At 47.4% G+C, this 15,000-nt stretch overlaps 1 protein-coding gene across 1 annotated transcript in view; it reads left to right on the top strand.

Annotated features, from left to right (window-relative positions):
* Positions 1–15,000, top strand: part of MYO15A (myosin XVA) — a 122,743-nt gene that overhangs the window by 72,423 nt on the left and 35,320 nt on the right. The window contains 14 exon segments of the mRNA XM_074281540.1: positions 1,545–1,724; positions 2,085–2,310; positions 2,471–2,597; positions 3,169–3,292; positions 3,908–3,971; positions 5,713–5,858; positions 6,686–6,745; positions 7,229–7,304; positions 7,951–8,066; positions 8,479–8,597; positions 10,149–10,290; positions 11,357–11,468; positions 11,923–11,997; positions 14,536–14,735. Coding sequence (XP_074137641.1) covers positions 1,545–1,724; positions 2,085–2,310; positions 2,471–2,597; positions 3,169–3,292; positions 3,908–3,971; positions 5,713–5,858; positions 6,686–6,745; positions 7,229–7,304; positions 7,951–8,066; positions 8,479–8,597; positions 10,149–10,290; positions 11,357–11,468; positions 11,923–11,997; positions 14,536–14,735 — 1,767 coding nt within the window.

Below are 15,000 nucleotides of genomic sequence, written 5' to 3'. Positions count from 1 at the left end.
CTCTTTTTGTGATCTCACCAACTTCCATTAGTTCATCATCTTCGTAAAGATTCATTCTCATTCCATACATACAGCCTCAAATTCTCTCCTGAGTTTCAGTCCCACATCACCAAAAACTTATTGTACATTTTAAATTGGATGTTCCATAAGCAATATGTCTAAAAGAGAATTCTCTTTCCTTTAAATTCATCTCTTCACCAAACTGCCATATGTTTTGAGGGTACCACTAACCTTCAGATCACTATGAATGACACTGATAGGATTGTCTTCTACTTTTCTCTCTCCTTCCAATACATACCTAACTAACAATGAAATCTTACTCCTGTCTTCACAACAGCCTTCTTGCCTGTTCCCTTCCCTCCACTCACACCTTTGTTGTTGCTGTTGTTCAGGAATTTCAGCCGTGTCTGATTTTCTTGGCAAAGACACTAGAGCAGTCTGCCATTTCCTTCTCTGGTTCATTACATATGAGGAACTGAGGCAAACCCCCCAGGGTCACACAACCATAAGTGTCTGAAGTTGGATTTGAACTCAAAAAGATGAATTTCTCAAGCTCTAACTACTATACCACCTAGCTGTCCCAGAGAGTACAAAAGCACAAAGATAAGGTACCCTATTTAAGAAATGGAGAGAAAACCAATTTAGCTTTTAAAAACTATAAACTCCTTAGCTTGACATTTAAAGCCCACCACAATCTGTCTCCCATTTACCTTTTCAGTGATTTCACAGCACTTCTCTTCCCTGGCTCTATATTTCAGCCAAAACAGCTGTTGTCTGAGCCTGACATTCCAGCTTGAGTCTCTGTCATTGTGCACAATGGTCGTCATTTGTCATAGGGCTTTAGTCTCTTAGAATTCCTCACTTCCTCAGCTCGGATGCTCCCTTCTTACGCGAAGCCTTCCTTATTTTTTCCCCCAGTTACTAATGTTCTACATTTGCCTGTGTATATGTTATATCTCCCCAGAAAAGTGGAGGGTCCTTTAAGGCAGGGGCTTGTTTCTCTCAGTGCCTTGCATATTAAAGGTTTGGATGGTATTCCAATGATATCTAAGAAATATTAAAACACCCAGAGGAAGGGCTCCAACACACTGGATAAATCCTTTGTGAAGAAGGAGGCAGACAAGAACTGCAGAGATTGGAAAGGTGTGGAGGGATCACAATCTGTCCTGATGGAAGGAGCATCCACACTGATGAAATTTTGAGTGCCTCCCACTGGTGGCACCTACTGCAGTGGATTCTGAAAAACCCTCTGTCTCTGTTGAGCTTAGGAGAAAGAAGGCAGCCCCCAGACCCAGAGCCAATCATCAACCATGAGGAGCTGGCCAAAAATGGTTGACCAAAGAGAAGAGAAAGAAAATTCTGAAGCAGATGATATTTTTTGTCCCCTTTTCTAAGTAGGGCCCTCTTTCTTCAATTGATGGAAGAAAGCAATAAAGGTGGATCAGAGAAAAAATGAAGACTAAGACAGGGAGGCTTCTGGGAGGAAGGGGATTTATTCCTCTCCTGCCCAGCCATTTTTTTTTCCTTTCTTCACTCTTTTAAAGGCCCGAGAAATGACTCTCCAGGCCATGGCCCTGCAGCAGCAGCAGCAGCAGCAGCAGCAGCAGCAGCAGCAGCAGCAGCAGCAGCAGCAGCAGCAGGAGCAGCAGCAGCCAGATCTGGTCCCCTCTGCTGCAGCATCCTCAGCCTCCCTGGGATCCTCCTCCCAGCCCTTGCCTCCCAAAGTGAGTCTGGCCCCGGGAGAAGCTATTGGAGGGTGGGATACCTGCAGAAGATGCCGTGGCTAGAGAGGCAGGAACTAAAAATCACAAGTGAAAGAAGGGAGATATTGTCTTGGGAGAGGTGGGTAGGAGAGAGAAGGCTGGCTCTGCTTGGCTGCTGACCCTGCGGTTTGGGAGCTGTTTGCTCACCTGGAAATGAGAACAGCCTTTCCTGTCCGATGGCCCCATTACCCTACGGAGCTCAGTAAGGTTACTGTGGAAGGGTACTGCGCCAGCTTAGATGCCCTACTGGGAAGGATTGCTTCTTTCTCATGGGCCAGAGAAGGGACCAGACCTTACCAGGATTCTTCTCCTGTTTGCCAGAAGCCAGTAGGGGCAGATGTCCCTCTAAAGGCCAAGAGCAGGAGTCCTCCTGCCAAGCCAGTGCTAATCTATGCAGCCCCAGCTCTGGGAGACCCCGGAGGAGGCGGCTTCCAGGCTAAGGCCTTAGTATCCGGCTCTCCCTCGAAGACAAGGGGCTCAGTCCCTCCTATTAAACCGGTGGCCACCCCTATCCGGGTACAAGACCAACATTCTCCTTTAAAAACCTGTAAGTAATTTTGCTCTGGATGTCTCCTTTTGGCTCTGTCTCTCCTCCGGCCTTTCTTTGTCTTAGCTTTTGGGAGAGACTGCCCTTAACTTGGGAGGGAGAAGTAATTAGGGTCTGCACGACAGCCTCATCACCTGGAATTCGTCCCTTTCTCCACCAGTTTCCCCATCCCCAGAGCTTGTCCGTCACTCTATCCTCAACTCGGAGCATTTCCCTCAGCCGACCCAGCAGATCAAGACTATCATCCGCCAGTGCCAGCAGCCACCCAGAGCTCCCGATGGCCTCAGGTGAGAGCCCAGCTTCCAGCCCTTGTAAGAGAAGGCCCTTACCTTTGCCCACTGGCAAGGAGCTGGCCACCCGCTTGGAAACCTTGCCTCTGACTGTGTCAGGGACTATTCATTCCTCTTGCTTAAGTAGAGCCCCTCCAGGACCCTCTTTTAAGATACAAATATCCCCCCAGGAGGGAACAGGAAGTCCCTTTTAATCCTCAACAATTTAAAGGGGTGAGGGAGAGGGGAAAGCTAGGTCTAGACCCTGTGTTACTTTCCTCAAAGCCAGCATGCTGCAGGGTTGGCCACCAAGAGCTCGGGCTCCTCATCCCAAACTTCTCTAAGGTCTAGTACATCACGGTCTCTTTCCCCTCAATGGATATTGTCACAGCAAATCAAGCCAACAGGCATTTATTAAGCGCCTGTTATTTGCATACTGTGTTCCAAGCACTCCTTGCACCGTCCCCAGATTTGGGATGTCTTGGTGATGGAAACATCTCTAGCCTTGTCCCTGTGCATCCAGAGGCCCCATGGACCCCTTGGGTCAGGGAAGCTCTGCCCTAACTTTCCCCACTCCCCACCTGCCTAGGAAGGAAAGTGGGAAGGTGTTTGTGAAGAAATCAGACCCTCATGAAGAGGCCCTCCTGATCCTGAAGGAACAAATGATCCATTCAGCTCCCATCAGCCTGGTAGGATCAATCCCATTGTCCCCAGTTCTTCTCCTGGAAAGTTCCTCATACAATGGGGTGATCATTCAAGGGCCAGGTCTCCACACCTCCTTAGGTACGGTGAAAGTGGGGAGAGAGAATTTGACATTTCCTGCACATACACATACACACACACAGGTGCAAGTAAATATTGTAAAGGATTTTAAAAAGAAAATAAAAATAAAGTTAAATAAATAAATGAACAAATAAATAGAACATTTAAAAAGATTTTCACTTAGTTTGCAATGTAGAGTGAAATGACCGGACCTTAGTTTCCTCATCTGTAAAATGGGACAATTAACACTTTCTTCTCTCATTCCTTCAGAATGATATTGTGAAATTCAAATGAATAATGGCTATGAAAATGTTTTGGAAAATGGGAAGCAGTCCACCACACATTTATACACACAGACAGAATACAAGGTCATTACATAGAATAGGGGATTGAGTGTTGGAGAACTCCCTTGCCCCATGTTAAAAAGTTTTTCACTTTAACCCCATAACCAGGGGTCGGCTGCCTGGCCCTGCTGAACATCCAGCCTCCTTCTCCCCCTCCTCTGTTGCCCCACTCACCCCCACCCACACATGCTTGACACGCTCCGATTCTCTCCTCTGGGTTAGGGAAGTCAAGGTCCCCGACAGACCGTGGCTTTGGTGAAGCCCGTGACCAGCACTAGGCCCCAAGGCCTAACCCCTGCGGCCAAACCTTTAACTTCAGCCTCCAGGACAACCTTGGGCATTCCCTCAGGTAAGGGGGAAGGGGAAGTAGGTGTTATTATTGTCTCCATTGGACGGAGGATAAAACGGAGATAAGCAAGTTAAGAGACTAGCTCCCAGTCACACAGCTATTAAGAGCCTGAGGCTGGATTTGAATTCAATTCTTCCTCTGTTCATTTTTCTTAAATTCTTAAACTTTGAGACTGCTTTCTTCCGGAATCCTCAAACTCCCTTAGCTTCAAAAATACACTATTTTTACAGAGGGAGAAAAATATGGAACACAAGGTTTTGCAAGAATAAATGTTGGAAACTATCTTTGCATGTAGTTTGAAAAATAAAAAGCTATTAAAAAAAGAAAAAGAAAAGAAACTTTGAGGTTTCCAAAAAAAAAAACAAACCCCAAAACCCAAATACACCATCCTTGTTCTCTGCTATCTCTCTGACCTCTGCCACTTCAATTTTGCTTTTTTTCATTGTTTTTTATATTTCCTCTCCCCCTACTCTGCCCCCACTCCCCGCAATTATCAGTACTCATTTCTAAGGTTTTACTTCTCTCTCCCCACAAACCCATTCTCCGCATCACACCTGAATTCTGATCCTCTGTGCCAGTTACAATTGGCTATTTCCACAGCACAAGGTAAACGTAACTGCCACAGGGTGCCAACCTCTTCCCTATGGTGACATCTTGTGGTCTTTTATCAGCTTGTGGAATATATCACCATCCACCTTTTCCCCATCTCCTGCAGGGTTCAGTGCCAAATGGCTCAGTGGATGGAATATTGGATTAGCATTAGGAAGACCTACTTCAGATCATGGCTCAGATACTAGCTAGGTGACGGGACAAATCATTGAACCCTCCTTTCACAATAATAATTGTGATATAAATATTTTGTTGTGCTATACATAGAACATCCATTTCACAAATTTGTTGTGAGGATCAAAAGATCAAAAAGATCAAATCTTAATGCTGGCTATCCCCTACCTCTGCATCAGACTATATTCTTTGCTGTCATTCCAAATCTCCACTCAACTGTGTTTGCCCTGGGTGAAGAATGTCTAATTGCCATTCTAGAAATTGTTCATCCAGTTTCCCATCAGCATCTGCAACTGAAACTATCAAAAACCAGATTCACCATTTATGCCTCCATTCAGCCAAGCATGAAACCTGGGAGGCTCCTCACCTTCCCGGAGGGTCTTGATCCTGTCTATTTTCCCTTCACAAAGCCCCTCTCACCTCTTCTCTTCCCTTCCCTTCCATACACACTAGTCTGCCACTGGTACTGTTATAATAACTTCCGATTGGGGGCTGGACAATATCCGGTGGTCTGGACAGGGGCAATGTGTTCCCACCCCCCAGGTTTGCTCTTTGCTACCTGGTTCACACTGTACGTTAGCCTTCATCCCAACACGCATTGGCTCTGTGGTAAAGCGCGAATCACCTGATTGGCCACGGACTGGCCGCATGGGGGAAGGGGGTTTTAGGAAGAGAATAGTGGGGGTCAGGGAGTATGGTTTGCAGTGTTTGCACCATTACCCTAATATAATTGTGCTACAGCTGAGACAGATTAGGAAAATGTGCCCATGTTGAGTCCTGTACTATTGCCTAATCAAGGAGACCCCACCAGACTTTCAAGGGTTCACCTGAGCTATATAATGGGTACAGGGGGTGAGCAGAACAGGACATGGTACCCAGGGTTTCTAACTGCCAGCTTCACCTGTCTCATGCTTCCACCTAGCAGTCTCACGGGCACTCGTTCCAGAGGAGACCCCCATCCAAACACAGCTCCATCGGCAGAGCAACGAGGCCTTCTACAGCTACCAGGGAGTGCCCTGGAAGATCTACCTCCGGAAAGAGGTGCCCTGTATGCTCAGCTCTGGGGCAGGCCTGGGGAGGGGGAGGCAAGGTCCTAGAAACTGCCCCAAGTCTATCAATGAAGACGTCTCCCCTTGAGCCACTTACTTCCCTTCTTTGGGACTCCTCATAAATGTAAAATAGAAAAAAATGGTTTCCAGAGGAAAGAAAATGATAAATCAGGAAATATTTTTAAAGAAACCATGCTTTATAAATGCCGGGAATGAGCTGCTTCTTATAGTACAAGGTTTTACACATGCTACAGTCAGATATTTATTAAGTAAAAGAGCTTGTTTTTCAGTAGAGCTCTCCCTTCTTAATCCTTTCCCTTTCCTCTTTTCTCCTACACCCTGGTTTTTTCTCTTTCCTTTTCCTTCTTCTTTCTCCCCCATCTCCCTCCCCCGCCTCTCTACTTCATGGGATTTTCTGGACTTTGTTTGCCTAGAAGAAAACGGAGGCCAAAGGGGACAGAGATTGCTGAGGGTAGAGCTCTGAGCAGCCCCATGGCCACACGCTCAGGTACTGAGGAGGCTGCTAGCTAGGATGCGGGCATGTAGAACTTAGGACCACTGGGAAGATTGGCATCTGAGTCCCTCCTCCTCCTCTCTGTCCTGGAGGGATGGGGTGCCATAAGTTTACCTTGTCCATGGGGACAACTAGGAAGGGCCCTTACCGCTAATCTGTCAGTGAATGAGCATTCAGTGAGTCCTGGTGAGATTGGAGGCTGTGAGCCTTTATAAATCTCCTTAAAGGGATGGGAGGAGCAAAGGAAGGGGACAGGAGCCAAGATGAGGTATGTCCGTAAGGAGGCCCAGCTTCTCCCTCCACAGGTGTTTTACCCCAAGGACAGCTACAATCACCCAGTCCTTCTGGACCTCCTCTTCAGGCAGGTAAGACCCCAGGCTATGGCAGGACCATAGCAGAAGGAAGGTCTCCGAGGGAACCCCAGCTGAGAGCTCTTCATTTATTCCCTAAAGGCGGGGGGCATAGGGCTAGTCTCTTCTCAGTTGAGCAGACAAGCCTGTTCCCTTAAAAGAAGAGGATGCTGGATAATTACCCCTGAGAGTTATTTCAGAGGAACAATATTCCCTTCCTGTTAGAACTTTGTCTGGTGCTCTTATTGTTCCAAAACAAATCCCCGTTCCCTGGAACCCCAGCCATCTAGAAGGTAGTTCATAGGGCTGCCACATCGTAGATATTTATTAAATATCTTAACATATTCGGACATCCAGATTCGCCACAGCACATCCCCTGCCTGCCATGGCCTGGTCTTGTTCCCTCTGGTGGTAGGGGGATGGCCATGCTGGAATCTCATACCTTGGGGCTATTAGGTGCCAAAACACCCCTCAGATTACTTGACCCTCTTCTCTCAGATCCTTCATGACACCTTCTCTGAAGCCTGCATCAGAATCTCCAAGGAAGAGAGGATGAAGATGAAATCCATCTTTGGTAGTAGAGGGATGCAATAGTGTTGGGGTGGGCAGGGCAGGGCACTGAACACTGGGGACCTGACACCTAGTGCTGGGTCTGGGACTAAGGCCAAACTCCTTAAGAACGTTCTTTTTGCTTTTCACTGAGACTCAGTATCCCTACTGGGGCAGGGATTTTTACATTATCATAGCCAAAAATCACCCCATCCTCTTTTATCTCGGTTTTAAAGGGCCCACATACATATCTCCCTTTTTCTTCAATCACCGTATCTTAGCTATATTAGGCACAGGATGGCCCTGAAGCCCTGAGTTCATCAAGGTACCTCTGAAATAAAATAAAGCCCTGAAATGCAGTCCCCTAGAAGAAAGTTTCAGGGACGCTATGATGGTCTAGTAGGAAAACATCCAACTAATTGTCCTCATTGGAAGGAACCCTAATCTGAAGACTCAAGAGACCCGGCTTTTAGTCCCAACTCTGCAAGTAACCAGTTTGGAGAGGTCACTGCCTTTGGGCCTCAGTTTCCATATCTGTAAAATGTGAAAAGGTGGTTTAATTTAATACTGAGACTTCTTCTACGTCTCAAGTTCTAGGAGTTTGTCTCTTAGAGATGAAGGGAGAGAGAGGGAGGAAGGGAAAATGATGGTTGGGTCTCTACTTCTCTTAGTCCAGAATAAGTTGGATTCTCTACATCCAGTAGTGAATGAAAGCATCAAGAGGACAGTGGTCAGTGAGGCTCGAGAGGGCTGGGAAGTCTATTTCTCCCGACTCTTCCCAGCCACGGTAAGGTCTTTCTTTCTTCCCTTTCCTGCTAGGATAAGATAGGATAAGGAACGGGGAAGACCCCAAAGATATCTGAGAGATTCCTTGATGGGAGCTTTTCCCTTCATTCCCTTTAGGTGGAAGGCATTGGGGGAGGGGGCTCTCTCTCAGCTGGCCAGGCAGGTCTGTTCCCTAAGAGAAGAGGATGCTGGGTGGGTAGTCAGAGAACTACTTAGGGGGACCAGTCTTCTCCTGCTTCCTAGGAAGGATGCTAGGAAGATAACGGAGAAGGTCAGAGGATGAGGACAAAGGAGGGGCCAGGACAGAGGAATACTAGTCCCTGGGCTACTGACAGGTCCTTCCCACCTTCCTGCTCCCACCTTGTCCCCTGTTCATGCTGCCCCAGGCTGTTGAATCTGTTGTTCCTCTGCAGGGCAGTGTGGGCACAGGTGTGCAGATCCTGGCTGTGTCTCATGTGGGCATCAAGCTCCTTCGCTTGGTAAAGGGCAGCTGGTCATCAGGGGAACAGCTTCGGGTCCTACGGAGTTATAGGTAACAGGCATTGGGGAGGGTGGGGGTGGAAGCCTTGGGAAGGACAAGCACTTGATAAGGGGACAGCCACTGAGTTGGAAGAAAAAGTGACCTTTCTGTCACTGCTGGGTGACCCAAATGGATAGAGTCCTGGACCTGGAGACAGGAAGGACCCAACTTCAAATTTAGCCTCAGACATATCTGAGTAAATCACTTAAAATTTGTCTGCTTCAGTTTCCTCACCTACAAAAGGGGGACTTTAAAAAAGCACTCATCTCCGAGAGTTATCGTAGGGACAAAATGAGTCAATATTTATAAAATAGTTTACAAAGCTTTGCTAATTATTATCACTGAAAAGGGTGTGAGATTTCAGGGCACGGGGATTTCAAATCTACTATGAAGCTCCCTCAGTCACATCGTTCTGCCTTTGTTCAGAAGAATAAGTCATCCAATGCATCAGATCTTATAGAGACAAGGGTTTGAATAATAGCGATGCAAATAGATTCATGGTGTTGTATTAAAAATAAACACACAATGTGAGTTTGTGGAAGGGCGAGGGCCTTTCATTTCCTCTCCAATGCAGCTTTCCCTTTTTATTCACTTACTTCTCATTTTTGAAATAATCTATTTAGATTATATCACATAAATAGGTTACTTTGACTTTTGACTTTCAAATCAATGAACAACCCAGTTAGGGAAATGATTAAATGAACCAAGATTCCCTAAGCACAAACTGCAGTTTATCCTCGATTTGTTACATGGTCCATTTTCTTTAACTATTGTTCTGTTTATATTTCCCCCCATATCTGGGTTGTCCAAGATGACTTTTCGAGTCGGCCCCTTTTTTATAGTCAAACTGTGAGTATGGGGACCTCGGGTGTAAATGGCTTCATTTGTACTTCTGACAGCTATGTGAGATTTTCAGGGATTTCCAGCTTTGGTGACTCTAAAATTAACACCTTTGGTGATCCCTGCCATCCCCACCACTCCAGCTTCGGACCGTTTTGCCACTTTCTTTTTCTTAAAAGAGCCAGGTCTTTATTTCTTGGGCAGATTTTGAAATATCAAACAAAACGGGTCTCTCCCAATTAAATAGGATGAAAGAAGTTGTTCCGTGAGTAATAAACCATAGGCAGTCTTTTCCTCCTCCCCTCCCCTTGTCTCAAGTCATCTCCCATTGGTCATATGACAGTATTGGGCGCTTAATGGAATTACACTAATAGCCTTCATGAAGGCCATCGCCAGCCTGTGGCTGGCACAAAACTCTGCCCCCCTCTCCCTCTCTCTTCTCCTCTCTGTGGTTTATCCCATCTTGCCCTGAGATTAGCACAAGAAACTGGGAAGGAGAAAGGGTTTTTTAAGAGGAAGTCAGGGAGGTCGCCTCTTCTAATTGCATCAAGGGATGAGAGCAACTTGGGAATGGGACTGAGAGGAGGTACTTCTTTGGTCTAAGAATATTATAATCTGCAGACATGCATGAATGCATGGTCAGTTTTCAATTCGTAGCCCTCCCTGCCTCAGGAAGGAACCCCTCACGTGGACCTCACACGGCCCTGTCCCTCTGCCTTCCAGCTATACAGACATCCTTTTTGTGACCATCCCTTCCATGAACATGCTGGAATTCAACCTGGCCAGTGAAAAGCTCATTCTCTTCTCAGCCCGAGCTCCTCAGGTGAAGAGCATGGTAGATGACTTTATTCTGGAGCTCAAAAAGGTAAGAAAGCAGGGAATAAGGAATATCGTGCAGGGAGAAAGGCATTCCCTGTCCGTCCTTCACAATTTATATATATCTCTCTCCGATTCCTGCTGTTGGGGTTAAGGGTTTCTCAACGTGTGTGTGTGTGGACATACATATAAGTGACTGTTGTGTGAACCTATATTTACACATGCACATACATAGTCAGAGTGCAGAGGAGGCGGCAGTGAAGATTGATTTTGATTATGTTGAGTTGTGGGCTATCTGTATTCTCACACATAGGTCTAAGAATGGGCATTTGGAAAATACTCGTGGGGGGGGAAGTCCTGGGGCATGGCAGTGTTTGTTAAGATATATGTGTGTGTGTGTGTGTGTTTATGCATACAGATATCTATGCATGTATACACACATGGATATAGCTATGGTAGTATAGATCCTTATGTGTGTGTGCATGTCTGTACACATATACCTGAGAGTACTGACGTGTTTATGTATGAGTTTGGGTCCGAGGCAGCCTAGGAGTGATGGACAGCAGTCAGAAAGGAAGTCAGCAAGATCTGAGTCCAGACCTTGCTTCCGACACTAGCTCCGTGCCTGGGAATAAGTCACTTCTCAATGTCTCTAGGTCAAAGCCTCTTAAACAGGGGGTTGCCGCCCCATAACTGAATGTGGAGGGTCTGAGATTATGATTTGTTATCAGTAAATGTCTGGTTTGCATACCGATTTTATATGCTTGTATTCCTGGGGTCATGTAAAAATTTCTCCAGCAAAAAGGGTTGTGAGTGGGGGAAAAGTTGAACAAGTCCTGCTCTAGGTAACTTTTCTTTGACTATAAATCCCGAGATTTGCCATCTAGGTTGATAAAGGGAGTTTCCCACAGGCGCTTCCTACCTCATGAACTCACAGATCAGAACCAAAAAGAACAGAGGGATATGTGCCCTGAAGGGCCCTTGGTTTCTCGGTGAGGGAATGACTGCGGAAGGAGCTGGGTAGTAGTCTAGGAGTAGAAGCATTGTGGGTGTAAGTAAATGGCACGCTTCTATCCACTGGACCTCCAACGTTCCCAAATTCTCCCGGGCCGTAGGATTCTGACTATGTGGTTGCTGTGAGAAACTACCTGCCAGACGACCCCAATCTCCTGAGCTTCCACAAGGGTGATATCATCCATCTGCAGTCGTCAGAGTGGCCTGAGAGGGGTCAGTGATTGATGGGGGGCCCCGCCCAAACCCCAGTCAGCACCAAGGAGAAGCAATAACCTCAGGAGTAGCGGGGGCTAGACCAGTGATTAACCCAAGATCCCATTTTCCCTGCCTCGCACCGTTAAATGCCCACAGATCCCTGTGTGCACGGCTCCTCTAAGCTTCTTGCCTTTTTAATTTCCCCAAACCACTAGTCAGGGCAGGAATAGATGGCATGTGACTTACTACATTTATCCATGTTTATTGAACCTCATCCCGACTTCCCGCCAACAGCACTAATGTTTTCTTACTGTTACAATGCTTCAGCTTTGCTCGGTCCCAAAAAGCCATAATTCTAGCAGCCCTAGAACACGGCTTGGTGGGAGCAGCAGGGGAAATGCATGAGAAAACTCAAGGACCATGCGTTGGTAACCCCAGTCTGCTTCCCATCCTTCCCATCTGTGCCTCCCAGGATACAATTATGGCTATGTGGTCAGGAAGAAGGTCATCTATCTGGAGGAGCTGAAGAGGGGCACCCAGGACTTTGGTAAGTACCAGAGAAAAGCCTGGGTGTGTGTGTGTGCGCGTGTGTGTGTGCACATGTGTGTGTGTTTACTCCATGCGTAGATTATCTTCATGACTCCATTTGGGGTTTTCTTGGCAGTGACACTAGAATAGTTTGCTATTTTCTTATTCACCTTATTTTACAGGTGAGGAAACTGAGGCAAACAGGGTTAAGTGACTTGCCCAGGATCACGGGCAAGTCTAAGGCCAGATTCGAACTCAGGAAGATGAGATTTCCTGATCTCCAGGTCCACATCTCTCTGTCTCTCTCTGTCTTCTTTTCTAGTGAACACGTGGGTCTTCTGACCAGGTGCTCACTAGGGAACCAACAAGTCAGGGCATCAGTCAGGGCATTATGTGAGGAGGTACAATAAAGGCTTTTAAGATTACACGTGGTTGTTCTTGAGTGCGCTACCGGCTATTAAACTATAGATTCAAGAGATTGTGGCCAGAGACCTTTGGAGGCCTCAGAGGAGGCGAGCCGGGTAGAGTTCACACTGCAAAGGACAGTGGTCAAAGGTACTCTGGTGGGCCTAGGACAGACTAGTAATTGTAACTGCCAGGAGTCTCTCTTTCTTTTCTTCTCTCTGTCTTCTTCCTTCCTTTTCTCTTCCTCTCTCTGTCTCTTTCTTTCTCTCTTCCTCTTCCTCCTCCTCCTCCTCCTCCTCCTCCTCCTCCTCTTCCTCCTCCTCCTCCTCCTCCTCCTCCTCCTCCTCCTCCTCCTCCTCCTCCTCCTCCTCCTCCTCCTCCTCCTCCTCCTCCTCCTCCTCCTCCTCCTTCTTCTTCTTCTTCTTCTTCTTCTTCTTCTTCTTCTTCTTCTTCTTCTTCTTCTTCTTCTTCTTCTCTTCTTCCTCCTTCTCCTCCTCTTCTTCCTTCTTCTTCTTCTCCTCCTCCTCCTCCTCCTCCTTCTTCTTCTTCTTCTTCTTCTTCTTCTTCTCTTCCCCCTCCTCCTCCTCCTCCTCTTCCTCCTCCTCCTCCTCCTCCTCTTCCTCCTCTTCCTCCTCCTCCTCTTCCTCCTCTTCCTCCTCCTCCTCCTCCTCCTCCTCCTCTTCCTCCTCTTCCTCCTCCTCCTCCTCCTCCTTCCCCTCCTCCTCCTCCTCCTTCTTCTTCCTCTCTTCCTTCCTTCTCTCTCTTCCCCTCTCTCACTGTCTCCTGCCTTCTCTCTCCATATGTATTCATGTGTGTACATTGTATATGTGTATAAATATTCACATATGCATGTCATACAAACAGAAACCACTGTACTTAGACCCTGTTTTTGCTGCTCCATGGCAGACAGTGTTGAGAACTGCAGCATAGGAATCCAAAGAAATCCTGGCATGAATAATCGCAGGATTTAAAACCAGAAGGAACTTTAAAGGTCATTTAATCCAACTTATTCATTTGAAAACAGAAATTGAAGCCTGGAGGATGTGAATGAGTTGCTGCAGATCTCCCAGAAAGTAAAAGAGCTGTAACTGATCCTGCTTCTAAAGTTCCCAGCCCTGGAGCACTTCATCTGTGGCCGGTCCCATATTAGCAGTGGCCATTGTGGTCCCATTAAGGAACAAGTTTGGCTCAGCCTCACAGAGAGACCCGTTCTAATGTGCGGACAACTTGTTCTCTGTGTCTGCATGTACAATTCTCTTTTTAAAATATTTATTTATTTTAAATACACATTGCTTTACGAATCATGTTAGGAGAGAAAAATCAGAACAAAAGGGAAAAACCATGGGGAAAAAGAAGAAGAAGTGAACCTAGCATGTGTTAATTAACATTCAGTCTCTTTAGGTCTTTTTCTGACATTCTCTGTCCAAAGTCTATTGGGGTTGCTTCGGATCACTGAACCACCGAGAAGAACCAAGCCTTTCATAGCGGATCATCGCCCGTTCTTGCCGTTACTGTGTACAATGTATTCCTGGTTCTGCTTGTTTCCCTCTGCATCAGTTCGTGTAAATGTTTCCAGGCCTTTCTACAGTAGCTTGTTCATCATTTTTGGTAGAATAATATTCCACTTCTTCATCTTTGTGTATCTCTGGGGGTCTCTGACTTTCCCTGCACGTGCGTGTGCCCTGCTCACCTTGGAGCGTCTCTATGCGCTGCTCTAAGCTCACAGGTGCCGCAGAGGCGGTGAGGCGCAGAAAGCAGCCTCTGGGTCAGGAAGGCCCGGGTGCAGGTTCTGCCTCGGACGCACACGAGCTGTGGGATTCTGGACGGTTCACTTCTCTCCCAGCCGGCCTCTGCACAGATTGTTGTTGTGCATCAGAGCTCAGTGGCTCGCCAGGATCACACAGCTAGTGAGAGCCTCTGTCCCGACGCTGGGGCAACAACGATGGAAACGAAAGTTCTCCTTAAATAGGACAACAGTGACGGGCATTTATATAGTGCTTCTCACATGACCTCATCTGTTGCTTCTCAGGAAACATACCGGTTAAAATAAGTACAAAAGTACAGACTTGCTCCAGCCGGGCCGCTGGACAGTGGGGGGATGAGGAAGACCCGCCGCACGTTCTCTGAGCTTTTTCCTTTGCCTCACGCACAGGATGGAAGTTTGGGGCCATCCACGGGAGGCCCGGCCGGTTCCCCATGGACCTGGTACAGCCCGTCGCTGCCCCTGACTTCCTTCAGCTACCCTCGGAGCTGGACATGGCCGGGCCTCGGGACCAGTCCGGCAGAGCGGCCGCCGTGGCCGTAGCCGTGGCTTCTTCCACCGTGGCCCAGGAGTTTGGCAGGAAGACGGAGGTGATTCTTCTCCCTCAGGGAGTCTCGGAGATTGGAAAGGCCGGAGTCAGAAGGGGATCGGTTAGCCCATGGGCACTGGCCAAGGAAAGAAAGGGCAGGGAGCCTTCAGCCCCCGGAAGGAAGGATCTGTCCCACCGCCAGTCTTGTCCCCCAGGAGACCAGGAGAATGTTAGACCTTTGTTCCACATCAGGCCCAGAAATGGGAAATTATTGGTCCAGGCCTAGTTTGTTAAGGGCAAAGTTTAGAGTTAGGGTCTCCTCATTC

Source organism: Sminthopsis crassicaudata, chromosome 1 (genome assembly GCF_048593235.1).
Source record: "Sminthopsis crassicaudata isolate SCR6 chromosome 1, ASM4859323v1, whole genome shotgun sequence".
Lineage (NCBI taxonomy): Eukaryota > Metazoa > Chordata > Mammalia > Dasyuromorphia > Dasyuridae > Sminthopsis > Sminthopsis crassicaudata.
Note: the sequence above shows the minus strand (reverse complement) of the source record. Positions and strands in the feature narration are given on the sequence as shown.